General features: G+C 43.8%; 1 protein-coding gene across 8 annotated transcripts in view; it reads right to left on the reverse strand.

Moving 5' to 3' along the window:
• NINL (ninein like) overlaps positions 1-19,301 on the reverse strand; it is a 185,390-nt gene that overhangs the window by 111,208 nt on the left and 54,881 nt on the right. For all 8 annotated transcript variants that reach the window (XM_068232251.1, XM_068232253.1, XM_068232250.1 and 5 more), the window contains 2 exons: positions 13,454-13,556; positions 12,797-12,975 (listed from right to left, as the gene is read on the reverse strand). In XM_068232251.1, coding sequence (XP_068088352.1) covers positions 12,797-12,975; positions 13,454-13,556 — 282 coding nt within the window. The remainder of the gene's footprint in view (positions 1-12,796; positions 12,976-13,453; positions 13,557-19,301) is intronic.

The following is a 19,301-nucleotide window of genomic DNA, read 5'->3' on the forward strand; positions in this document are numbered from 1 at the left end:
TCCGCATCCCATTGACTTTAATGAAGTCTGGAGGCTTAAGGGCTGTGCTTGCTGGACTTTAATTTCTTTTTAAACACTTTTTCATGCAACCTTTTTACCGCATGATTCCCGCATGAATAATAGCTGTTTCCGCATCTTTTTCCCCGCATGCGGAAAATATTAGTGAATGTGGAAAAAATGCGGGGTTTACCGCTGGCGAAAATATAGCGGTAACATTTTGCGGAAATTTTTGCTCATTGAGAATAGAGCCCAATAGCTGCAGAGGAGTATAAATTGTGTAGAATATATTAACCTGGGGCTGAGTGGTTTCTGCCTTCTTGTCCACACATGGCTTTGTAATAAATGATAGCTCTGCCTTCTGTGGGCAGCCTGCTCTGACTTTCTCTGGAATAAACCAAGTGCCTGTATCTCAGAGGGAGGTGTAAGTTGCCTACCTGCAGCAATGCATCTAGTCTATTCCATCCCTGAGGATTTATGCTTAACCCTTTCACTGCAAGAGCAATATATATATATTTTTTTTTAATGAGACACCTTTCAGGCAATTTAGAGCAAAATAAAAATATCATTAACACTAAACACAGAGCAAATCAAAAGATGGCAACATATAACGTTTTCACTGATTTGCTCTACGTCACATGATTTGGAGACAGGGTCACTTTAAATCACCATGAGTAAAGCTAAAAGTCTGTATACATGCCAGATTTTCATCATCTGAACTGATCTTCTGAGATAGTCCTGGGCAAACATCTAGCACAAGTACAGGTAGGTGTCCTATGATGACAAAATATGCACTTTTAAAAGGAACCTTAAAGTGTACCAGAGATGTAAACTTCTAAAGATTTGATACTTACTCGGGGCTTCCTCCATCCCCATAAGCTTGTCTGAGTCCCTCGGCGTCCTCCTGCGGTGTGGCGTTCAGCCCCGGCAACAGGCTTAGTCGGGTCCAGTCTGGGTTTTCTGCGCAAGTGCAGTAGACTGACACGACTGAGCCAGTTACCGGACCATGGGAGGACGCCGAGGGACTCAGACAAGCTTATGGGGCTGGAGGTATCAAATCTTTAGGCTGCATTTCCACTTGTGCGGTGGGAATCGGCGCGTTAAAAATTTGCACGCGGATGCGAATTTCGCATGTGGTACTATGCGGATTTTCATGCCAATTCGCATGGGTGACGATGTATGCGAATTTAACCATGGCAGTGCCGGTGTGATTTTCCATTGTTTCTATGCGAATTCGCATGAAACCCAAACCGCATGCGAATTTCCTATTAAATACATTGTATGCGATTCGCATAGCGGCATGCGGTATGCGAATTCTGATGGCTCTGCCATGCAAATTTTTTCTGCACAGAAAAACGCAAAGAAACCCTTGATCTTCTGCATGCTTGTTCAGGGTCCATGGCTAAAAGTATAGGAAGCAGAGGATCAGCAGCAGAGCCAGGCAACTGGTATTGTTTAAAAGGAAATACATATGACAGCTTCCATATACCTTTCACTTCAGGTGTCCTTTGACTATACCCAAACAATTATTTACTCAGAAGTAGAGAAAGTTAATAAAATGCTTGCATAGAAAAGTAATGCAATCTGTATGCTGGCTGGAATTAGGCCAAACAAAATTGACAGTAAGGGCTCGTTTCCACCATAGCGAATCCGCATGCGGCGCCGACATGCGGATTCGCTTGGTACATTGAAGTGGCCGGGGCTGTTTCCATATGTGCGGCGTGCGGGAGCGATTTGGCGGCGGGCCAAATCTGCACGACGGGACCCACAGAATTCGCCTGCGTCGGGAATCCATGCGAATCGCCGCTAATGTATTTAATAGGAAAAACGCATGCGTTTTTTACATGCGTTTTTACCCGCGATTCGCGTGCGATTTCGCACCTTTTTCAATGTTATTTTGCCCTGGCAGAGTCATGGTTAATTTCGCATGGCACCCTGCCATGCGAAATCGCACGCGAAATCGCGGGTAAAAACGCATGCGGAAACGCATCCGCATGCGTTTTTACAAGCGTCGGGATGCCGGCGAAATCGCGTCGCAACAGTGGAAACGGGCCCTAAAGCTGGTTTCACACCAGGACGTTGCGTTTTAGGGGACGTTAAGGTCGCATAACGTGCCCCTAACGCAACGCCTGGTGGTGTTGGAGCAGTACGCTACCAAGAGCCGCGTTACAAGCAGCTCTTGATGCGCCTGCTCTGTCGGAGGCACTGCGGAGACCACGTAAGCAGGGCTCTCCGCATCACATGGTCCCGCCAGCCAATCAGAGGCCGCTCCAAGAAGAAAACACTGCAAGTGCAGTGAATATTAAGTAGCCATGTGCCTGGCTACGTAGCGGCCTCTCCCCGCCTCCTCTCCGCCCCCAAAATAAAAAAACCCACCCGTACTGAGCATGTGCAAACAGTCTAACGCGGCTTCCCCGCGTGTAAAGTACTGCATGCAGTACGTTATCAGGACGTGCTGCGTTACAATGTAACGCAACGTGGGCACTGTGAACAGCCCATTGATTTTTTATTGCTGTGCGGTGGGGTGCGTTACAGGCTGCTCTAACGTGCGCCTGTAACGTCCCACTGTGAAACCAGCCTAACTGAGGAAGAGCAAATTCCAAGCTGCATAAAATTTGCATTCATTTTGCATGTGAGCCTGAATTATTAGAATCTCACTGACCATCTCTACTCTGTTGCAAGACCACCTTATGAAGTGGTTGCCTGGTTACAACGCAAGGGAGACTGTTCTATATGAAGTTTACGGCTGATTATTACATGAGGGAAAGAAAGTGTATGAAAGTATAGGTTCAAACAATCACAGAGTGCTGGGCTCACATCAGCATAGCAATGGCAGCAGAGATGAGCAGAACTATGGCTCTAAATATGCAGTCAGTATAATTATTAAACTTTTAACTGTTAGGCTGGATTCACAGTGAGACGTTACAGGCGCACGTTAGAGCAGCCTGTAACGCAGCCCACCGCACAGCAATGAAAAATCAATGGGCTGTGCACAGTGCCCACGTTGCGTTACTCAGTAACGCTGCGCCATAACAGAACGTACTGCATGCAGTACTGTATAAGCGGCAGAGCCGCGTTAGACTGCTTGCACATGCGCTCTAATGTTGGGGAGGAGCGGAGAGAGGCCAAGCACATGGCTAATTAATATTCACTGCACTCAGTGACGTGCAGTGTTTACTTCCTGGAGCGGCCACTCTGTGCGGCGATTGGCTGGGCGGGACCACGTGATGCCGCATGCGTCCAAGAGTACGCATCACGGACGCCAGAGTGAGCTGCACAACGCAGCTCACTCTGACGTCCACATTAGAGAGCACCAGGCGTTGCGTTAGGGACACGTTATGCGACCATAACGCCCCCTAAAACGCAACGTCCTGGTGTGAAACCAGCCTAAAAGATTTCTTTTTGTAGAGTGTCTGCAAATCTGGATCTTTGTGACAAATTTCAACATAGTAGAGGCCCAGGCCGTATATGAACAGTATTATGTTCAGCACACTAAAATACATCAGCTGCTTGTGTGTGTTTAAAACTTCAGAAATCTTTCACTTTACTAGAGGAAAACAAGAAGAATGTGATTCAGGGCAGAATCCTAAAGTACTTTCTCACCTTACAATAGATTTTATGGATTATTCAAGTACATTTCCACAGACTGTTAACTGTGTGCTCAGCAAGCAGTTCCCAGGCAGCAGTAAGAAGTTGTGGGAGTTAGGGCTGGTGCACACCAGAGCAGTTCTGAAGCGTTTTTTAAAACGCTTGCAGGGGGAAAACCGCTTGGCTAATGAAAGTGAATGGGATGGTGCACACCAGAGCGGCTCGTTTTTTCCACAAATGCAAACTCGGGGGCTGCAGCATTTTGTAGATTTCTGAGGCGTTTCTGCCTCAATGTTAACGACTTGTTGCACGCAGTATATTCACAGCCCTGCAAAGTTCACAGGATGCAGCAAGGCCATGAATACAAGTCTGCAGTGGTGTGCACCCGACGCTCGCTCCCGTTCGGCCGTGTGAGCGCACACCGCCGTTACCGCCGCTTAGCGGGGAGGTTAAATGAATGGGATCGCAGTTCCCATTCATAAATCTAAGTCCCCAATTCAACGAATACCGGCATCTACGAGATGCCGCCATTCACTGTATCTTACTGTTGTTACACTGCCACATGCTTACAATCGGAAATCATGACTGAGGACATCTTGTGGCCAAATAGTAAATTACACAATTTCTTTTTTTTTTTTAAATAAAAATCCCCACACTGACTTTTATAATTAACCATTTCCCTCATACACCCTCCCATGGTATCCATTTTTTTTTTATATGGGGGGGTTTACTTACTTTAGGGACTGAACTTTTTTAAAATGTATGTGAAGGCGGTATATTACTATTAATTTTTAATTTATGGGCTTGTAATTAGTGATGGACGCAAAACTGAAAAAATGCACCTTTATTTCCAAATAAAATATTGGCGCCATACATTGTACTAGGGAAATTTTTAAAAAGTTGCAACAACTGGGTCAAACGGGCAAATAAAATGTGTGGCTTTTATCCAAAGTAGAACGTTTTATTTTAACACTATAATGGCCAAAAAATGAGAAATAATGCATTTTTCAATTTTTTCTTATTATTCATGTTAAAATCCATTTAGGATAAAATAATTCTTAACATACTGTACCTCCCAAAGAAAGCCTAATTGGTGGCGAGAAAAACAAGATTTAGATCATTACGCTGTGATTAGTAGTAAGTAGGTTATTGGCGAAAGAAAGGGGAAAAAACCCTCAGTCATCAAGTAGTTAAAGTATAGGAAAGTGGAAAACTGCTCTGAAAAACGCTAGATCAGATCGGTTTTCCAGGCGTTTTTGTTACAGAAGCTGTTCAGTAACAGCTTTACTGTAACAATATTTGAACTCTGCTACACAAAAACGTTACAAAAAACACTAGGCATGTTTAGAAAACCTCTCTATACATGCCTAAAATCACTCTGAAATCTGCTTCAAAAACCTCTAGCGTTTTGCGGATTTGCTAGAGGTTTTTGGTGTGCGCTGGGCCATAGAGAGGCATTTCACTGCCTATCAATGGTGTTGGGCCGAACAGTTCGCCTGGCGAACCTCTCTGGGCCTCTTACTACTTCCGGGTCGCAATGACCCGGAGTAGTACGCCTGCGCTGCCCGGCGGAGCGCGTCCTAGATCGCGCTCCTGTTGCCGGGCGCTCTCTGCGCATGAGCGTGACGTCACTCATGACGTCACGCTCATGCGCAGAGAGTGCCCGGCAATGGGAGCGCGATCTAGGACGCGCTCCGCCGGGCAGCACAGGCGTACTACTCCGGGTCATTGCGACCCGGAAGTAGTAAGAGGCCCATGAATTTAGAGATGTTCGCCGGCGAACGGTTCGGGAACCGTTCGCCACATCTCTACCTATCAACTGCCCATTTGAAAAGAGGCCTAAAGCGGAACTGAAGAAGGGGGGGGATTGAGTGTTTCACTTTTGCCAGCCCCCTGAAGCCTCCCTGTGCCCACGCCGTTACCATGCTTTCCTCCGGTCCCCCGCCACGGCCCCGTTTCTTCACTGCTGACTCATAAGTCGGCGGCCACTGCGCCTTCACGTGCGCATCCTCGCTCACATCGCCGGGAGCATTCTGCGCAGGCGCAGTACAAGAAAATCTCTACTGCTCCTGTGCAGGACGCTCCCAAGGATGGGAGGGGGGTATGAGGCAAGAGCCACGCAGGTGCAGTGATCGGCAGCGGGGGACCGGAAGATCATATGGTAATGGCATGGGCACAGGGATGCTTGCGGAAGCCCCAGGTTAGTGAAAAACTTCCCCCCCCCCCCTTTCTTCAGTTCCGCCTTAAAAGGAACCCGAGATGAACCTCAGAGTAAAAAAAAACATACTTGCCTAAGAAGAGAGAAGACTCTGGATACTGTAGAGGCTTCCCACCGGGGCCCTCTGGAACATTGGGGCCACACTTATCTTCTGGCACAAGTGCACCTGTTTGGTGTTCTTCAGGGGGTTTGCGTTTGGCAATGGGGGAGCGTAGGATGGCTTGGGAATCCTCTATAGGATCCAGAGACTTACCAGTTCTTAGGTAAGTTAGTGTTTTTTTAACCCAAGGCTTGTCTCAGGTACACTTTAATGCATACATGAAAAAAGGCGTCTGGAAAAAATGACACCAGGTTTGCTGGTAATAGAATGTTGATAAGATTAACGATATTCTACTACTCATTTTCCATAGTAGAATATTGGTAGTATGTACAAATATTTTACTATCGCTAAACCTAACCCAACTCCCACACAGAACCCCCCCCTAATCCCCCCCCCCCCCAGTGGTGCCTAACCCTAACCCCCGTTCCTAAGCCTCCCCCTCTACTAACCCTTAACCCCCCCCCCCGAGATAAAGCCGCGATACTGTGACTAAAGAGCTAATTTTGGGTGCCAGGAGGCACACAATTTACGGCAATCAATAAAGATTTACGCAATAGCGGGCACCGGGACTTTGTGAAAATGCAGCACCCGCTATGCAATGCCACAACTTGCATTTCCACAAATCCCAGCGCCCGTGATTGCTTCTTGCACCCAAAATTACCAGCTTTGTTGCAAAGTAAAAGCTGTAGGGTAAAGGGTAAATTTCAGCAAGGGCAGGCGCGTCATAGCAACAGCCGCCATGCTCCCAAATTTCCCTTTTCTGCCGCTAATCGTGACTTTTAACATTGGCGTCTATAGGGCGCCCTTTTTTTCGTAAGGCCTCCATCGCCCTTTTTTGGTGTTTCGCACTGTATGTAAGTTTATGTTACCTCTAACCCAATATGGCAATACTAAGTTTGGGTGCACTCCTACTTTCCTGCAGTTCCCATGCAATCGTTTGCTGTACCAGGAGACACAGTTGGCATGTCAATACAAAGTTTCCAAGAATGAGATCAGCTTCAGTATATGATGTACATGTATTTATTGCACTAGCCCATCTATCATCCACCAACAGAGCTACAAATTCCACTGTATTCACAGCCAATGTCATAGGCCACCATATAGATGATAATGCAAAAGAGGAGATGATGGTAAATAAGTGGTGCATGTTTGACTTTAGAACCTGCTGATGTCTGCCCGAAACAGCAAGACTGGCAGTGTCTAGTGCTAAGAAATTGACTTCATTGTGACTACAGCACTGTACTGTGATCAGGCCCACAGAATTGTTTGGGTAGTGAGTTGGCATGCAGAACTATTCTGTAACATAACTGGGCACTGTGAACTAGGCCTAATAGTCCAAGAAAAGTACACCAATTTTTATGACCACGCCAGCTATAAAAATAACTAGGACATAATATAATGACGGGCTGATGTGATCAGACACTAGTATTCTCCACAGACTGTTGCCACCTGCTGGTAAGCATAAAACACTACAATCTGCAACACATTTTTTTTTTATTAATACAATACAACAACATTTCTATAGCGCTTTTCTCCCATAGGACTCAAAGCGCTTAGGCTCTCTCAGATTCAGTAGTTAATAGTAAAATGAAGTATTCACACAACAAAAGTTATATTTCTGCAAATGCCAAACTGAATAGGTGGGTTTTCAGTCTGGATTTAAACACGTCCAGGGATGGAGCTGCCCTGATCTGCTGAGGTAAGGATTAATTTAAAGTGAGCCCAAGGTGAGAGTTATATGGCAGCTGCCATGTTTGTTTCCTTATAAACAATACGAGTTGCCTGGAAGTCCTGTCTGAATAACACCAGAAACATGCATGCAGCTAATCTTGTAAGTTCTGACAATATTGCCAGAAACATTTGATCTGCATATGCTTGTTCAGGGTCTATGGCTAAAAGCGTTATAGGCACAGGATCCGCAGGATAGCCAGGCAACTGGTATTGGCGGCCTCCATATCACTCTCCCCTCGGGTTCACTTTCAGGGCTGGTGCACACCAAAACCCGCTAGCAGATCCGCAAAACGCTAGCAGATTTTTAAACGCTTTTTTTTATTTTTATGAGGCGTTTTGCTAGCGTTTTGCGGATTGCTGCTGCGGTTTTCAGTATAGTAGATTTCATATATTGTTACAGTAAAGCTGTTACTGAACAGCTTCTGTAACAAAAACGCCTGCAAAACCGCTCTGAACAGGCGTTTTTCAGTGCGGTTTGCGTTTTTCCTATACTTAACATTGGGGCAGAAACGCATCCGAAATCCAAAAAATGCCTCACCCAGGCATTTTTCGTTTCTGCAAAACGCCTGCCGCTCTGGTGTGCACCACCCCATTGAGATACATTGACCAAGCAGATCCGCAGCCGCAAGCGGATCTGAAAACGCCCAAAAAGCCGCTCGGTGTGCACCAGCCCTAAGGCCCCATTCACATTAGAGCTTTTTGCCGTGATTTTGGCAAACACTCAAACGCTAGCATTTTTGAAAAGCACTAGCGTAATGAAACCCTATGGGCCTGTTCTTACTTGGGCGATTTGCGCTAATCGCCGCAAATTGCCCAAAAACGGGCAAAAACGTCAAACGCAAACACGTAGCCTGCTCCATTTTCAGGCGATTTCGTTTCAGTGCTATATAAGTGCAAAACGCGATCGCGGCAAAATCACTGCACTGTTCAGTGATTTTTCCGCGTGAAATCAAAACTGCAAAATTTCAAATATCACAGTGTGTGTCTCCTTTATGATATATTTAACTGACATTTTTTATCGTAAGAACCAACGATTTATACAGGAAAACCATGACGATTAACAACGTTGCCCAAACTTTCGCATCCCACTGTATTTAACAATGTGCATTTCTCAAAACTCACTACTTGCTGCATAATTCTCAAACGCATGTAAAGTACACATAATGTATTTCAACGGAGGCGCAGTTGATGTACATTTCCTGTTTTTTTTAATTAAATATGATACTGTATTTTATTCCATTGAAAAAGGAAAACTATTGAAAACTGCAAACGCACCAAAAATACATAAAAAATAGAAAAACACTCAAAAATACAGAAACAAACGACGCAGGAAACTGAATTTATGGTTTTCTGCGCAGCCTAGTGTGCTTCCAGCCATAGTGTTGCACTAGGTAGCATACAAAAATGTAGCAAGCAAACAAAGAAAGCAGGAAAGCTGGCAGGATGCCTGTGCCCAGCACCTACCATCACCTACGCCTCCTCTCACAAGGGTATGTGTTTTATTCCATGCAACTTTTGCAAGATGTTGCACGTTTGCACTTTACCTATGCTACAATAAATTGAACACTTGCAGCAGTGCCAGCTTTCCTGCTTTCTTTGTTTGCTTGCTACATGATGTCTTTGCTTGAGCACGCTGAAGAGGTTCCTGGGAAGAGGTGTATTTAAGTCCTCCTGTGCATACTGCATGTTTCTGAAGCTGATTTATGCATGTCATACCGCTGTAGTGCCAACCGTTTGTTCTCTTTTGGTTTAGCATACAAACATGGTTGCACTGTACAGTTCCCTATCCTAGCATACAGCGATTACATGAAACAGTATAAGGGGGGCCCTGGGAAAGAGCCCCATTAATATGCGTGAAGAATCGAGAAGCATGGGAAGGAAAGAAGTTTATCAGTAAACTGTATATTAAAGTGTACCTGAGATGGGGGGGATTTAAAAAAATGATCCAGGCCTATTGCTCACCCGCCATCCTCCTGCGACGCCTGGATCCTCCTTAGTTCGTCCTGGAAAGTCCTTCAGTCGGTAGTAGTACTACTCTTCAGGCACAGAACACTCCCGGCGATGCGAGCACATGCACAATACGCCCCAGAGCAGAGGACTTTCCAGCTGAATTGTGGAGCATCCAGGCAGCGCAGGACGACAAGGGAGCAATCAGCCAGGAGAGGGCTGGAGGAAGCTCTGCACCGCGCTCGTCGTTTACACTTACTGTGCTGCCCATTGACTTCCATTACCCAAAGCACCATTCCTTAAAGAGGAACTCCAGTGAAAATAATGTAATAAAAAAGTGCTTAATTTTTACAATAATTATGTATAAATGATTTAGTCAGTGTTTGCCCATTGTAATATCTTTTAAATCCCTGATTTACATTCTGACATTTATCACATGGTGACATTCTTACTGCTGGAAGGTGAAGTAGCTGCTGCTTGCTTTTTTGGCAGTTGGAAGCAGCTGTAAACGGCCATTTCCCATAATGCAACATGGTTCACAGACAGGAAACTGCCAGGAGTACCATGGTGCTCAGAGTTTCTTGTGGGAGGGGTTTCACCACAATATCAGCCATACAGAGCCCCCTGATGATCCATTTGTGAAAAGGAATAGATTTCTCATGTAAAATGGGGTATCCGCTACTGATTGGGATGAAGTTAAATTCTTGGTCACGGTTTCTCTTTAAGCTTGGTGCTTGTGTTACTGCGGTAATGCGCTGCAGGCTGTGCAGCGTGGTGAACACTTCCGATGCAAAGCAACGTGGTGTGTAAAAATATAAAAAGTGTAAAAAGCCCCATTGACTTGCATTTCCGTTGCATTACCCTGTGGTAAAACAGGGCAATGCAATGCACATTTTCAATGCAAGTGTAAAAGGGGCCTAAATCATTCAGATACTCCCAACCTCAAAAGAAGGGGAAGATGATGATAACATAGTGCAGTACTTAGTATTCAATGTTTCTGCCAAAACCATGTAAAACACTAGTGCTCCATCACCACATACACTCACTCGCTCACCACACTCACTCACACACTCACTCACTCACGCACTCACTCACTCTTCCTGATGCCTAACCCTAATGCCCAACTTAAAAAAGAAAAAAAAGCTCTCTACTACCGTAATAAGACTTTTTCAGACTCTCTTCCTGTATGCATATAGTATACAGCACACAGGAACAGTCTGAAGAAGGTTTATTAGCCAAACGCTTAGGGCGCATTCACACTTAAAATCGCCAAAGGCTAGCGCTTAGCTTTGCTCTACTGATTTTACCACAATTAGCGCGGTAAAAATCCCAGTATACTTTTGCGATTTCAGAGCGATCACAGTCAGCGCTTTATAAGCACTGTACTGCGATCGCTGCTGAATCACCCAGAAAATGCTGCAGATAACGTGTTTGTGATTGGTGTTAATCACACAACGCCCACGATCGGCACCAATTATGGCAGTGAGAACCAGGGCTGTGGAGTCGGTACAAAAATCTTCCGACTCCAACTTCGACTCCGACTCCTCAGTTTATGAAATCACAACTCCAACTCCGACTCCGGGTATCCAAAAAATCAGCCGACTCCGACTCCCGACTCCTCAGTTTATGAAATCAACGACTCCGACTCCGGGTGCCCAAAATTGCCCCGACTCCAACTCCGACTCCACAGCCCTGGTGAGAACACTGCCATAGGGTAACAAAGCACTAGCGCTTTAAAAAGCGCTAGCGCTTTAGCGATAAGCGGGAATCACCCACTAATCACTTAGGTGTGAATGGGCCCTAACTCTTTTTCTTTTAATTTAGCCAACATATGGTATCATCCTGATTCAAAACCTCTTGTTTTTACTGATGGCTAACATGGTACAATACTCTACTAAATCTCTTAATGGGAGATTCGCAGTACTGCACTACGGTTTTTTTTTTTGGGGGGGGGGGGGGGGTTTCACAAAATCTCTCCCTGAAAAGTATCTGCACAATGATGCTGGCCAAACCCCCTATTCATTAAATGTAGTTTGCCAGTTGGACTGAGCAACTGTCTTTCTGTAAGGGCTTTTGTAAATCAAGAAATAACTGAGTTACTCCCATGAGGAGATGGACCAATCCAAAACCTGTCAGATTTTCACTACCTCCTTTAGGCTACTTTCCCACCAAGACGTTGCGTTTTAGGGGACGTTATGGTCGCATAACGTGCCCCTAACGCAACGTATAGTGGTGTTGAAGTTGGACATCAGATTGAGCTGCATTATGTGGCTCTCAAAGCAGCTGCTCCAGGTTAGTGATAGGAAGTCCGGATCTTTTTAAGGATTCGGATCATTTGAATCGGATCATTTAAAAGAGCCGGATCTTTGAACCGAATCATTTGAATCATTTTACTAGGGAAGCAGACTGGGTAAAATGACTAGCAGGACAGGACTTTCCCTGCACTGTACATTCTGTATTTTCCTGTTTCTTCCAGACAGACATCCACTGTGAACCGAATCTTTCATTGTGATGATCCGGATGATTCGATTCACGAAAAAGATCCGGATCAAATGAACAATTCGTTCATGATCCAGACAACACACAGTCCTACCAAGAGTCTCTGCAGTGCAGTGAATATTAATTAGCCATGTGGCTGGCAACAGAGGAGGAGGGAAGACCTCCTCCTCCAACATTACTGAGCATGTGCAAACAGTCTAACGAGGCTTAGCCCAGTATAATGCACAGCATGCAGCACTTTGTTTAAACGTGCTATGTTACTATGTAACGCAACTTGGGCACTGTGAACAGCACATTGATTTTACAGTGCTGTGAGTTAGGCTGCGTTACTGGCTGCTGTAACGTGGGACTTTAACGTCCCACTGTGAAACCAGCCTTAAAAGAAACCCAAGGGGTGAGACCTATGGGAGCTGCCACATTGATTTACTTTTACTTAGTCAGGTACTGAATATAAATTTGTAGTTTGCCTAATTAGTTGCACTTCCAACAGATATTTTTGTAAGCTTATCATTACTCATAATAAGTGTATGCTTGCACAACAAATTCAGATCTTGACTTTAAAGAATATACTGAGCTGATCCTTTTCTAGTCAGATAAACACACTCAAATTACAACACACATAATATAAGGAATGTAGGGGGTGTTAAACCAATGTCAGCTAGTCGGTGATGCAATAAACCAGACATCAGCATTCTGCTATGGTGAATCACTCCTACCTCTACGCTCTCCAGAGAGTGGGACCTTCTCAAAGAACTTTCCTTCTTTTTCTTCCCATGTTGGGGCTCCTGCAGGTACTTGTTGGATTCATTTTCTAAAGCTTCACGCTCAGGTTTTGTGCGGCGGCCATATTTCTTGGTACCTTTCTCAAACTTTGGTTTAACTTCCTCTGGAATAACTAAACGGTAAAGTTATTACTGAATTACATGACATATCCAAATACATCTAAGGGCTCGTTTCCACTATTGCGGTGCGGAATCGCCTGGATTCCACCGCTGATGAAATCGCATGCGGATGCGATTCCCCATGTGTTTTTTGCAGCGAATTCGCATGCGATTTCGCATAGGTGAGGGTATATGCGATTTTAACCATGTCACTGCCTGTGTGAATTTACATTGGTACCTAGCGGCAAAAAACGCATGGGGAAAATGCATGCGATTTCCCTATTAAATACATTGCATGCGATTCGCATGCATTCCACGCGAATTCTGCGGCTCTTTTGTGCATTTTTTCACCGCTGAAAAAAACGCACCTCAACAACACTACAGTGGAAACAGGCCCATCCACTTGCATTACATGTGCGTTGGATGCATGCGGATTCGCGATAGTGGAAACGAGCCCTAAAAAAACAAAACAAAATGAGAAGCAAGCTTTACCTGGCTCCAAATAACTACTTTCATCATCATCTTCAGAGAGGTCAATGTCAATCGTAGAGGAGAGGACCGCTACAAATCCTTCTTTAAAGTCCTCAAAATTAACCTGACAGACAAAATAGGATATTTAGGTAATCTGAGGAAATGCCAGGGCACATTGTCTAAAGTTAGTTATTAACTGTTCAGTTTCCCATCCTGTAGTGGACCTAATACACATTTTTCACGGTGCTACCAATACAGGGCAGTAGTCATACTATTGTCATGCAAAACAATGATTTTGGATCATATTGCACGACTGTATTCCAAACACCCTCTGGCAAACCCTCATCTACTTGGCAGATAAAAAAGTGGCATCTTGTGAAAAATGGGTGAGGTTTAGTCTCTAATGGCAGAAACTACATTCACCACTGATGCTTTGTCACCACAATTGTTAAAGGACAACATAACAAAAATCGATTTACTTTGATATTCAAAGTAATAAATTAATCATGTACCACAGGGGCAAACCCAGCATTTTCAAGTGGGGGATTCCTGAAAGGTCTCCCTCAGCCATGCACAATACTGTATAATACTATGTTAGGACATCATGCTGGGTACACATAACACAATTTCCCATATGACTTACAGGATCTGACAATTATTTCCTAAATGTCCAACCTGCTCCCGATCAACAACAGGAACCATCAGGAGCAGTTTGGATACATAGAATAATGAGGACAGCCAACATTGGTAATGAAGTGGAAAGTGAAGCATTCACACAGCAGGGAGCAGGGCTGTGCTCATACCTGACTCTGTTAAGTTCCCCAGAGCTGCTCCATGCTCTGTACACATACTTCAGCTCCATGCTCTGTACACATACTGCTGCTCCATGCTCTGTACACACGCTGCTGCTTCATGCTCTGTACACACGCTGCTGCTCCATGCTCTGTACACACACTGCTGCTCCATGCTCTGTACACACACTGCTGATACACCTAAAGTCAATTGTAGCAGGAAAAGAAAGGGGGCAGTCCTGTGAGCTGCAGGATACCTGCAGATATTCTGGTGTCCCAACTTGTGCTTGTCCCCAGACACTGCACCGGCCTTGGTCTGAGGGGGGATTCTGGGCAGCTGTAATCCCCGCCAGCGTTTGCCTATGTACCAAAGGCTTGATTTCTGGAAAGGCTACAAAGACTCGGGCCTTTGTGTAGTTGCAGGCCATGAGGACGCTGGACATGGAAGAGGAGTGGCTGCATATTAAAAAGGAGGATGCACATGAAAAAGCAAACCTGAAGATTGGTGGGCAACACATGAAATAGGATTGCTACAGCCAAAGAAAGTGCGTACGAGAAGAATCGGCACGGGAGACTTGGGCGCAGGATACAGCCGGTATATGGCTGATCCTGCTGCTGCACAAGTCCCGGCCGTGTTAATTACTATTCCCCCTCCAGGCCGCCATGGATGATGGGGAATGAAATAATTTGGCTTCAAGCAATTGCGGGAAGCCGAATTATTATGTTTTAAAAGTAACTTCAGCTGTCTTCTGACGGCGCCGAAGTTACTCCCTGTGTGCCCAAGTCTCCTGCGCTGGATTCACTGTGTTAGAAAGGAAGTGGTGCATGAAAGAGAGAGCTACTGTTACTGTGTACACATGTTACACGTGGAACAGGGGGCTGCATGTTTAATGGGAAGCCAGCAGGTGCACATGGAAAAAAATGCCACAAGAAAGTTTACCAAAAAGAGTATAAATCCAGCCTTGCATGTAACTGTTAGCTGAACTATCCCTTGTGCTAATACTGTAGGCCCCATTCACACTACGGCGATTCCCGCTAATCGCCAAAGCGCTAGCGGTTTTTTAAAAACGCTAGTGCTATTCTACCCTATGGCAGTGTTCTCACTTCCGCAATTGGCGACGATCGTGGGCGTTTCGCGAATATTATCACCTGTAGCAGTTTTCTGGCGATTCTGGAGCAACAACAATTAGCATATATAGAACCGCTAATCGAGATCGCTTCAAAAACGTGTATTTGTCCAGTGATTTTTTTCCGCATTAAACGTGGGAAAATCATCAATTAATTACTATCGTTTTGCGATTTCTAGTGTGAATGGGCCCTAATTCTTCTGCTAGGTGTCTGCATCCTGCGTTTATACAGAAAGAGGGGTGCCTGGTACACGCATAAATAACGTTCACAGTATTGGTACAATAAGACACGTCGGGAGAAAACAAGCTGTGGAGTTGAGGACGAAATCCGATAACTGTTACAGTCCAATATACGGCAGCTGAATGATTCAGAATTGTAATATAGCCATGTATGCTCCCAACCAACACTCAGATGGTTGCATAATGAAACATGAGCCAGGCATTAGTAAGTGATGTGGACAGGGGATAAAAGGGCGGCAAGGAGAGTTGTGTGGCAAGATGGCAGCAATACGGGTCTGGATGGAGCAGCATTCTGCAATACTGAGCAAATATATGTAACCAACTCATAAAAGTGCTACTTATTGTGCAAAACAAAACAGGGGTACTTTAAATAACAGAGCAGGGAGCTAGTAAAAAAGGGCGCACAGGGATAGTGGACAAAAAGGGCACCGCCATAGACTGCAATGCAAAATATCGGCTATTCGGCGCCCGACAGGAAAAAAGGGCGCCCGAGAAATAGCGGTTACAGGGATCGTGTTAACAAAAGTTTTCGTTTACAGGATAAGGTTTATAACAAATATCGTTTACAAGTTAGTTTTGACTTTGTGTTATACTTATTTTTTCGTTTTAAAATTTCGCTTACAAAACTATAACAACCAAATTTTCGTTTACGCTTCTTTTATCATTTAAAATTCGTTTTCATATGTATAATGCTTAAATACCGTTTCTCAGCCTGATTGTATTAGAAATACATCACTTTTGGTATTAACTTTGTTTTTACACTTATAATGCGTTGATAATAGTTACTAAAATATCGCCTTTAATATTACTGTTATTTTAACATTTCTAATGCATACGTGATTGTAAGGCTATCTATTGTATTGTGTGTGTGTGTGTATACATATATATATTTTTTCTACTTATAATATTATTAATGTATACGTGATTTTAAGGCTAGTTATTCTATTACAAATATATAAATTATTTTATTCATGTTATTTGTAGTGAAATCTTTTAAGGATTAAATATATTATTGTTTATATGTGTTTAGCGTGTTTGTACGGTGGGGATAGTTAGTTTTAGGCACCACCAGGGGAGTCATAGGTTTAGGCACCACCAGGGGGGTCTTAGGTTTAGGCACCACCAGGGGGGTCTTAGGTTTAGGCACCACCAGGGGGTCTTAGGTTTAGGCACCACCAGGGGAGTCTTAGGTTTAGGCACCACCAGGGGAGTCTTAGGTTTAGGCACCACCAGGGGGGTCTTAGGTTTAGGCACCACCAGGGGAGTCTTAGGTTTAGGCACCACCAGGGGAGTCTTAGGTTTAGGCACCACCAGGGGGGTCTAGGGGTTAGGGATAGGTATAGGGAGGGCTCTGTATGAGAGAAAGGTTAGCTATAGTTACAGTACAATATATGTAATATATACAATTTATTACATTATGTGTATTTACACAAAGGGGGTTCTAGGTGTTAAGGATAGGGATAAGGAGATATATCTGTGACCCTAAAGTTAGGTATAATTGCAGTAAAATACCTGTAAAGTCTACCATTCTATTACTATGCTTAATACATGTGTAAATATCGTTTTTGTTATAGACGCTATGACGTTTCATTTCAGAATTCGTTTGCTGTTATACACGTTATTTTGCCATTTCATTTCCGTTTATTTAACCTATTTAGCACTATATTATCGTTTATAACCTCTTAAACGAAAAATATGGTTTTGCATTCAAACTTACAATTTCGGCTACACCCCGCGCCCTTTTTTCCAGGCGCCCTTTTTTGATACACGCAACAGAGCAGTTCTTGGTGCACAAGATAATGACTTTAAAGGTTAGAAAAAAAATAAAATAAAAGCTTAGTCTAATGTGTTTTGCCCCTGCCAAACCCCATCCATTTCAAAGCATCAGTAGTGTCTCTCGCCAATACATAAACCGAGTGGCTTCACTGATTAAAGGGCAGTAGCATGGATCCTATTAATTGCCACCCAATGTCTATGGACTGTGTTAGCTCGGATAAAATACACACTATTGGAATTGAAAACCAACAAAACAAATGACAAGGCCAAGTTAAAGGAATAAAGTATGTTTGTTCTTCTCTGTGAGATGCTAAACAAACAGCAATGCTCTCAAATGTTCTTTATTGTTATAACAACCACATCACACTCAGGAATGCAACCATCTGTTTATTAGACTTTCAGTGCGCAGTGACAAATAGGAACAAAACCGATCCCTCCCTTTCTTGACATTTCATATAAAGGGAATGTTATAGCATTGAAAACTCATACAAACGTCTTTTTTTTTTAATAAAAAAATCAGGAGCTGAAGTGACTATTAACACAATGTACATAAAAAAGAAGAGTACATGTTTTTCTTTACCAAAAAGGATGAACTAATGCTCAGGGCCCGTTTCCACTTGTGCGGTGGGAATCGCCGCGAAAAAAATTCTGCGGATGCGAATTTCGCATGCGGTTGTATGCTAATTTTCATGCGAATTCGCATAAGATTTCGCATGGATGACTATGTATGGGAATTTAACCATGGCAGTGCCTGTGTGCTTTTCCATTGTTTCTATGCGAAATCGTATGCGAATTCGCATGAAAATTCGCATACTAGATCAATAAATATATTTGGACAGGTAAACCTGCCCGATTTAAGAATATTTACCTATACCGCAAAACTTTAGATGGAGGACTGGGAGCACCAAATCTGTGGCTATATCTACTCTCCACTAGATTTGCACAATCCCTATACTGGTACGACGACCAATCTACAAATCTCTGGGTGAACATTGAAAGAGAATCAATATTACCCTTTAATATTACTTCTATTCCATACTTGGATGTCTCTCATCTGAAAGAACTTAAAAGTAAAAATCTAATAGTGCATGAAAATCTAGCCCTTTGGTACACTTATAGGTACAAGTTCAAACTATGTTCACTTAAACCCCCTAGATTATCTCTCATTGGACATCCCAAATTTGTACCTGCATTCAAAGATAGCTCCTCCTTTTCCTGGTGGATTAATAATGGAATCACCTACTCGAACCGATTTTGGATCGGGGGTAAATTCGTTCCTTTTGAAATGTTAAGATTCACTAAAGAAGTGCCATGGTCCCAATATTTCACATATACACAAATACGCCACTTCTTTACTCAAGCCTCCAGTCCTGAAGGTCTCTCAAACCGCACTTTCTACGAAAATTTGTTCCTTTCCCACACTCAGCCTGCGGGAGTCATCTCTCGGATCTATTCCCATTTAATAACTCACAATATTGACACCAAAACTAAATATGTTAGAATGGGAAACAGAACTACAGATTACATTTGAACCCCACGACTGGGCAAAAATTTGGGAAAATCTTCAAGTGGCCACAAAAACCCAAGCAATTAAAGATACTGCCTTAAAAGTTGCTACAAGATGGTATAGGACCCCACTAAAGCTCAATAAAATTTTTCCATCCATTTCCCCACTTTGCTTCCGTGGATGTCAAATAGAAGGTTCTATATTGCATACATTCTGGAATTGTTCCGTAATTGCAGCTATATGGGAGAAATTCAGGACTGGACTGCAATCCCTTATAGAAAAAGATATTACACTATCACCTGCTCAAGCCCTACTTTTTGCCCCTAATTCTGAAATCCCTCGCAAATGGAAAAGAGTGTATAATGTATTTATTGGTTCAATTCTTTGGACTGTAGCTAGAAACTGGAAGGGGCCTGATACCCCATTCA

Source organism: Hyperolius riggenbachi, chromosome 4 (assembly GCF_040937935.1).
Source record: "Hyperolius riggenbachi isolate aHypRig1 chromosome 4, aHypRig1.pri, whole genome shotgun sequence".
Classification (NCBI taxonomy): domain Eukaryota; kingdom Metazoa; phylum Chordata; class Amphibia; order Anura; family Hyperoliidae; genus Hyperolius; species Hyperolius riggenbachi.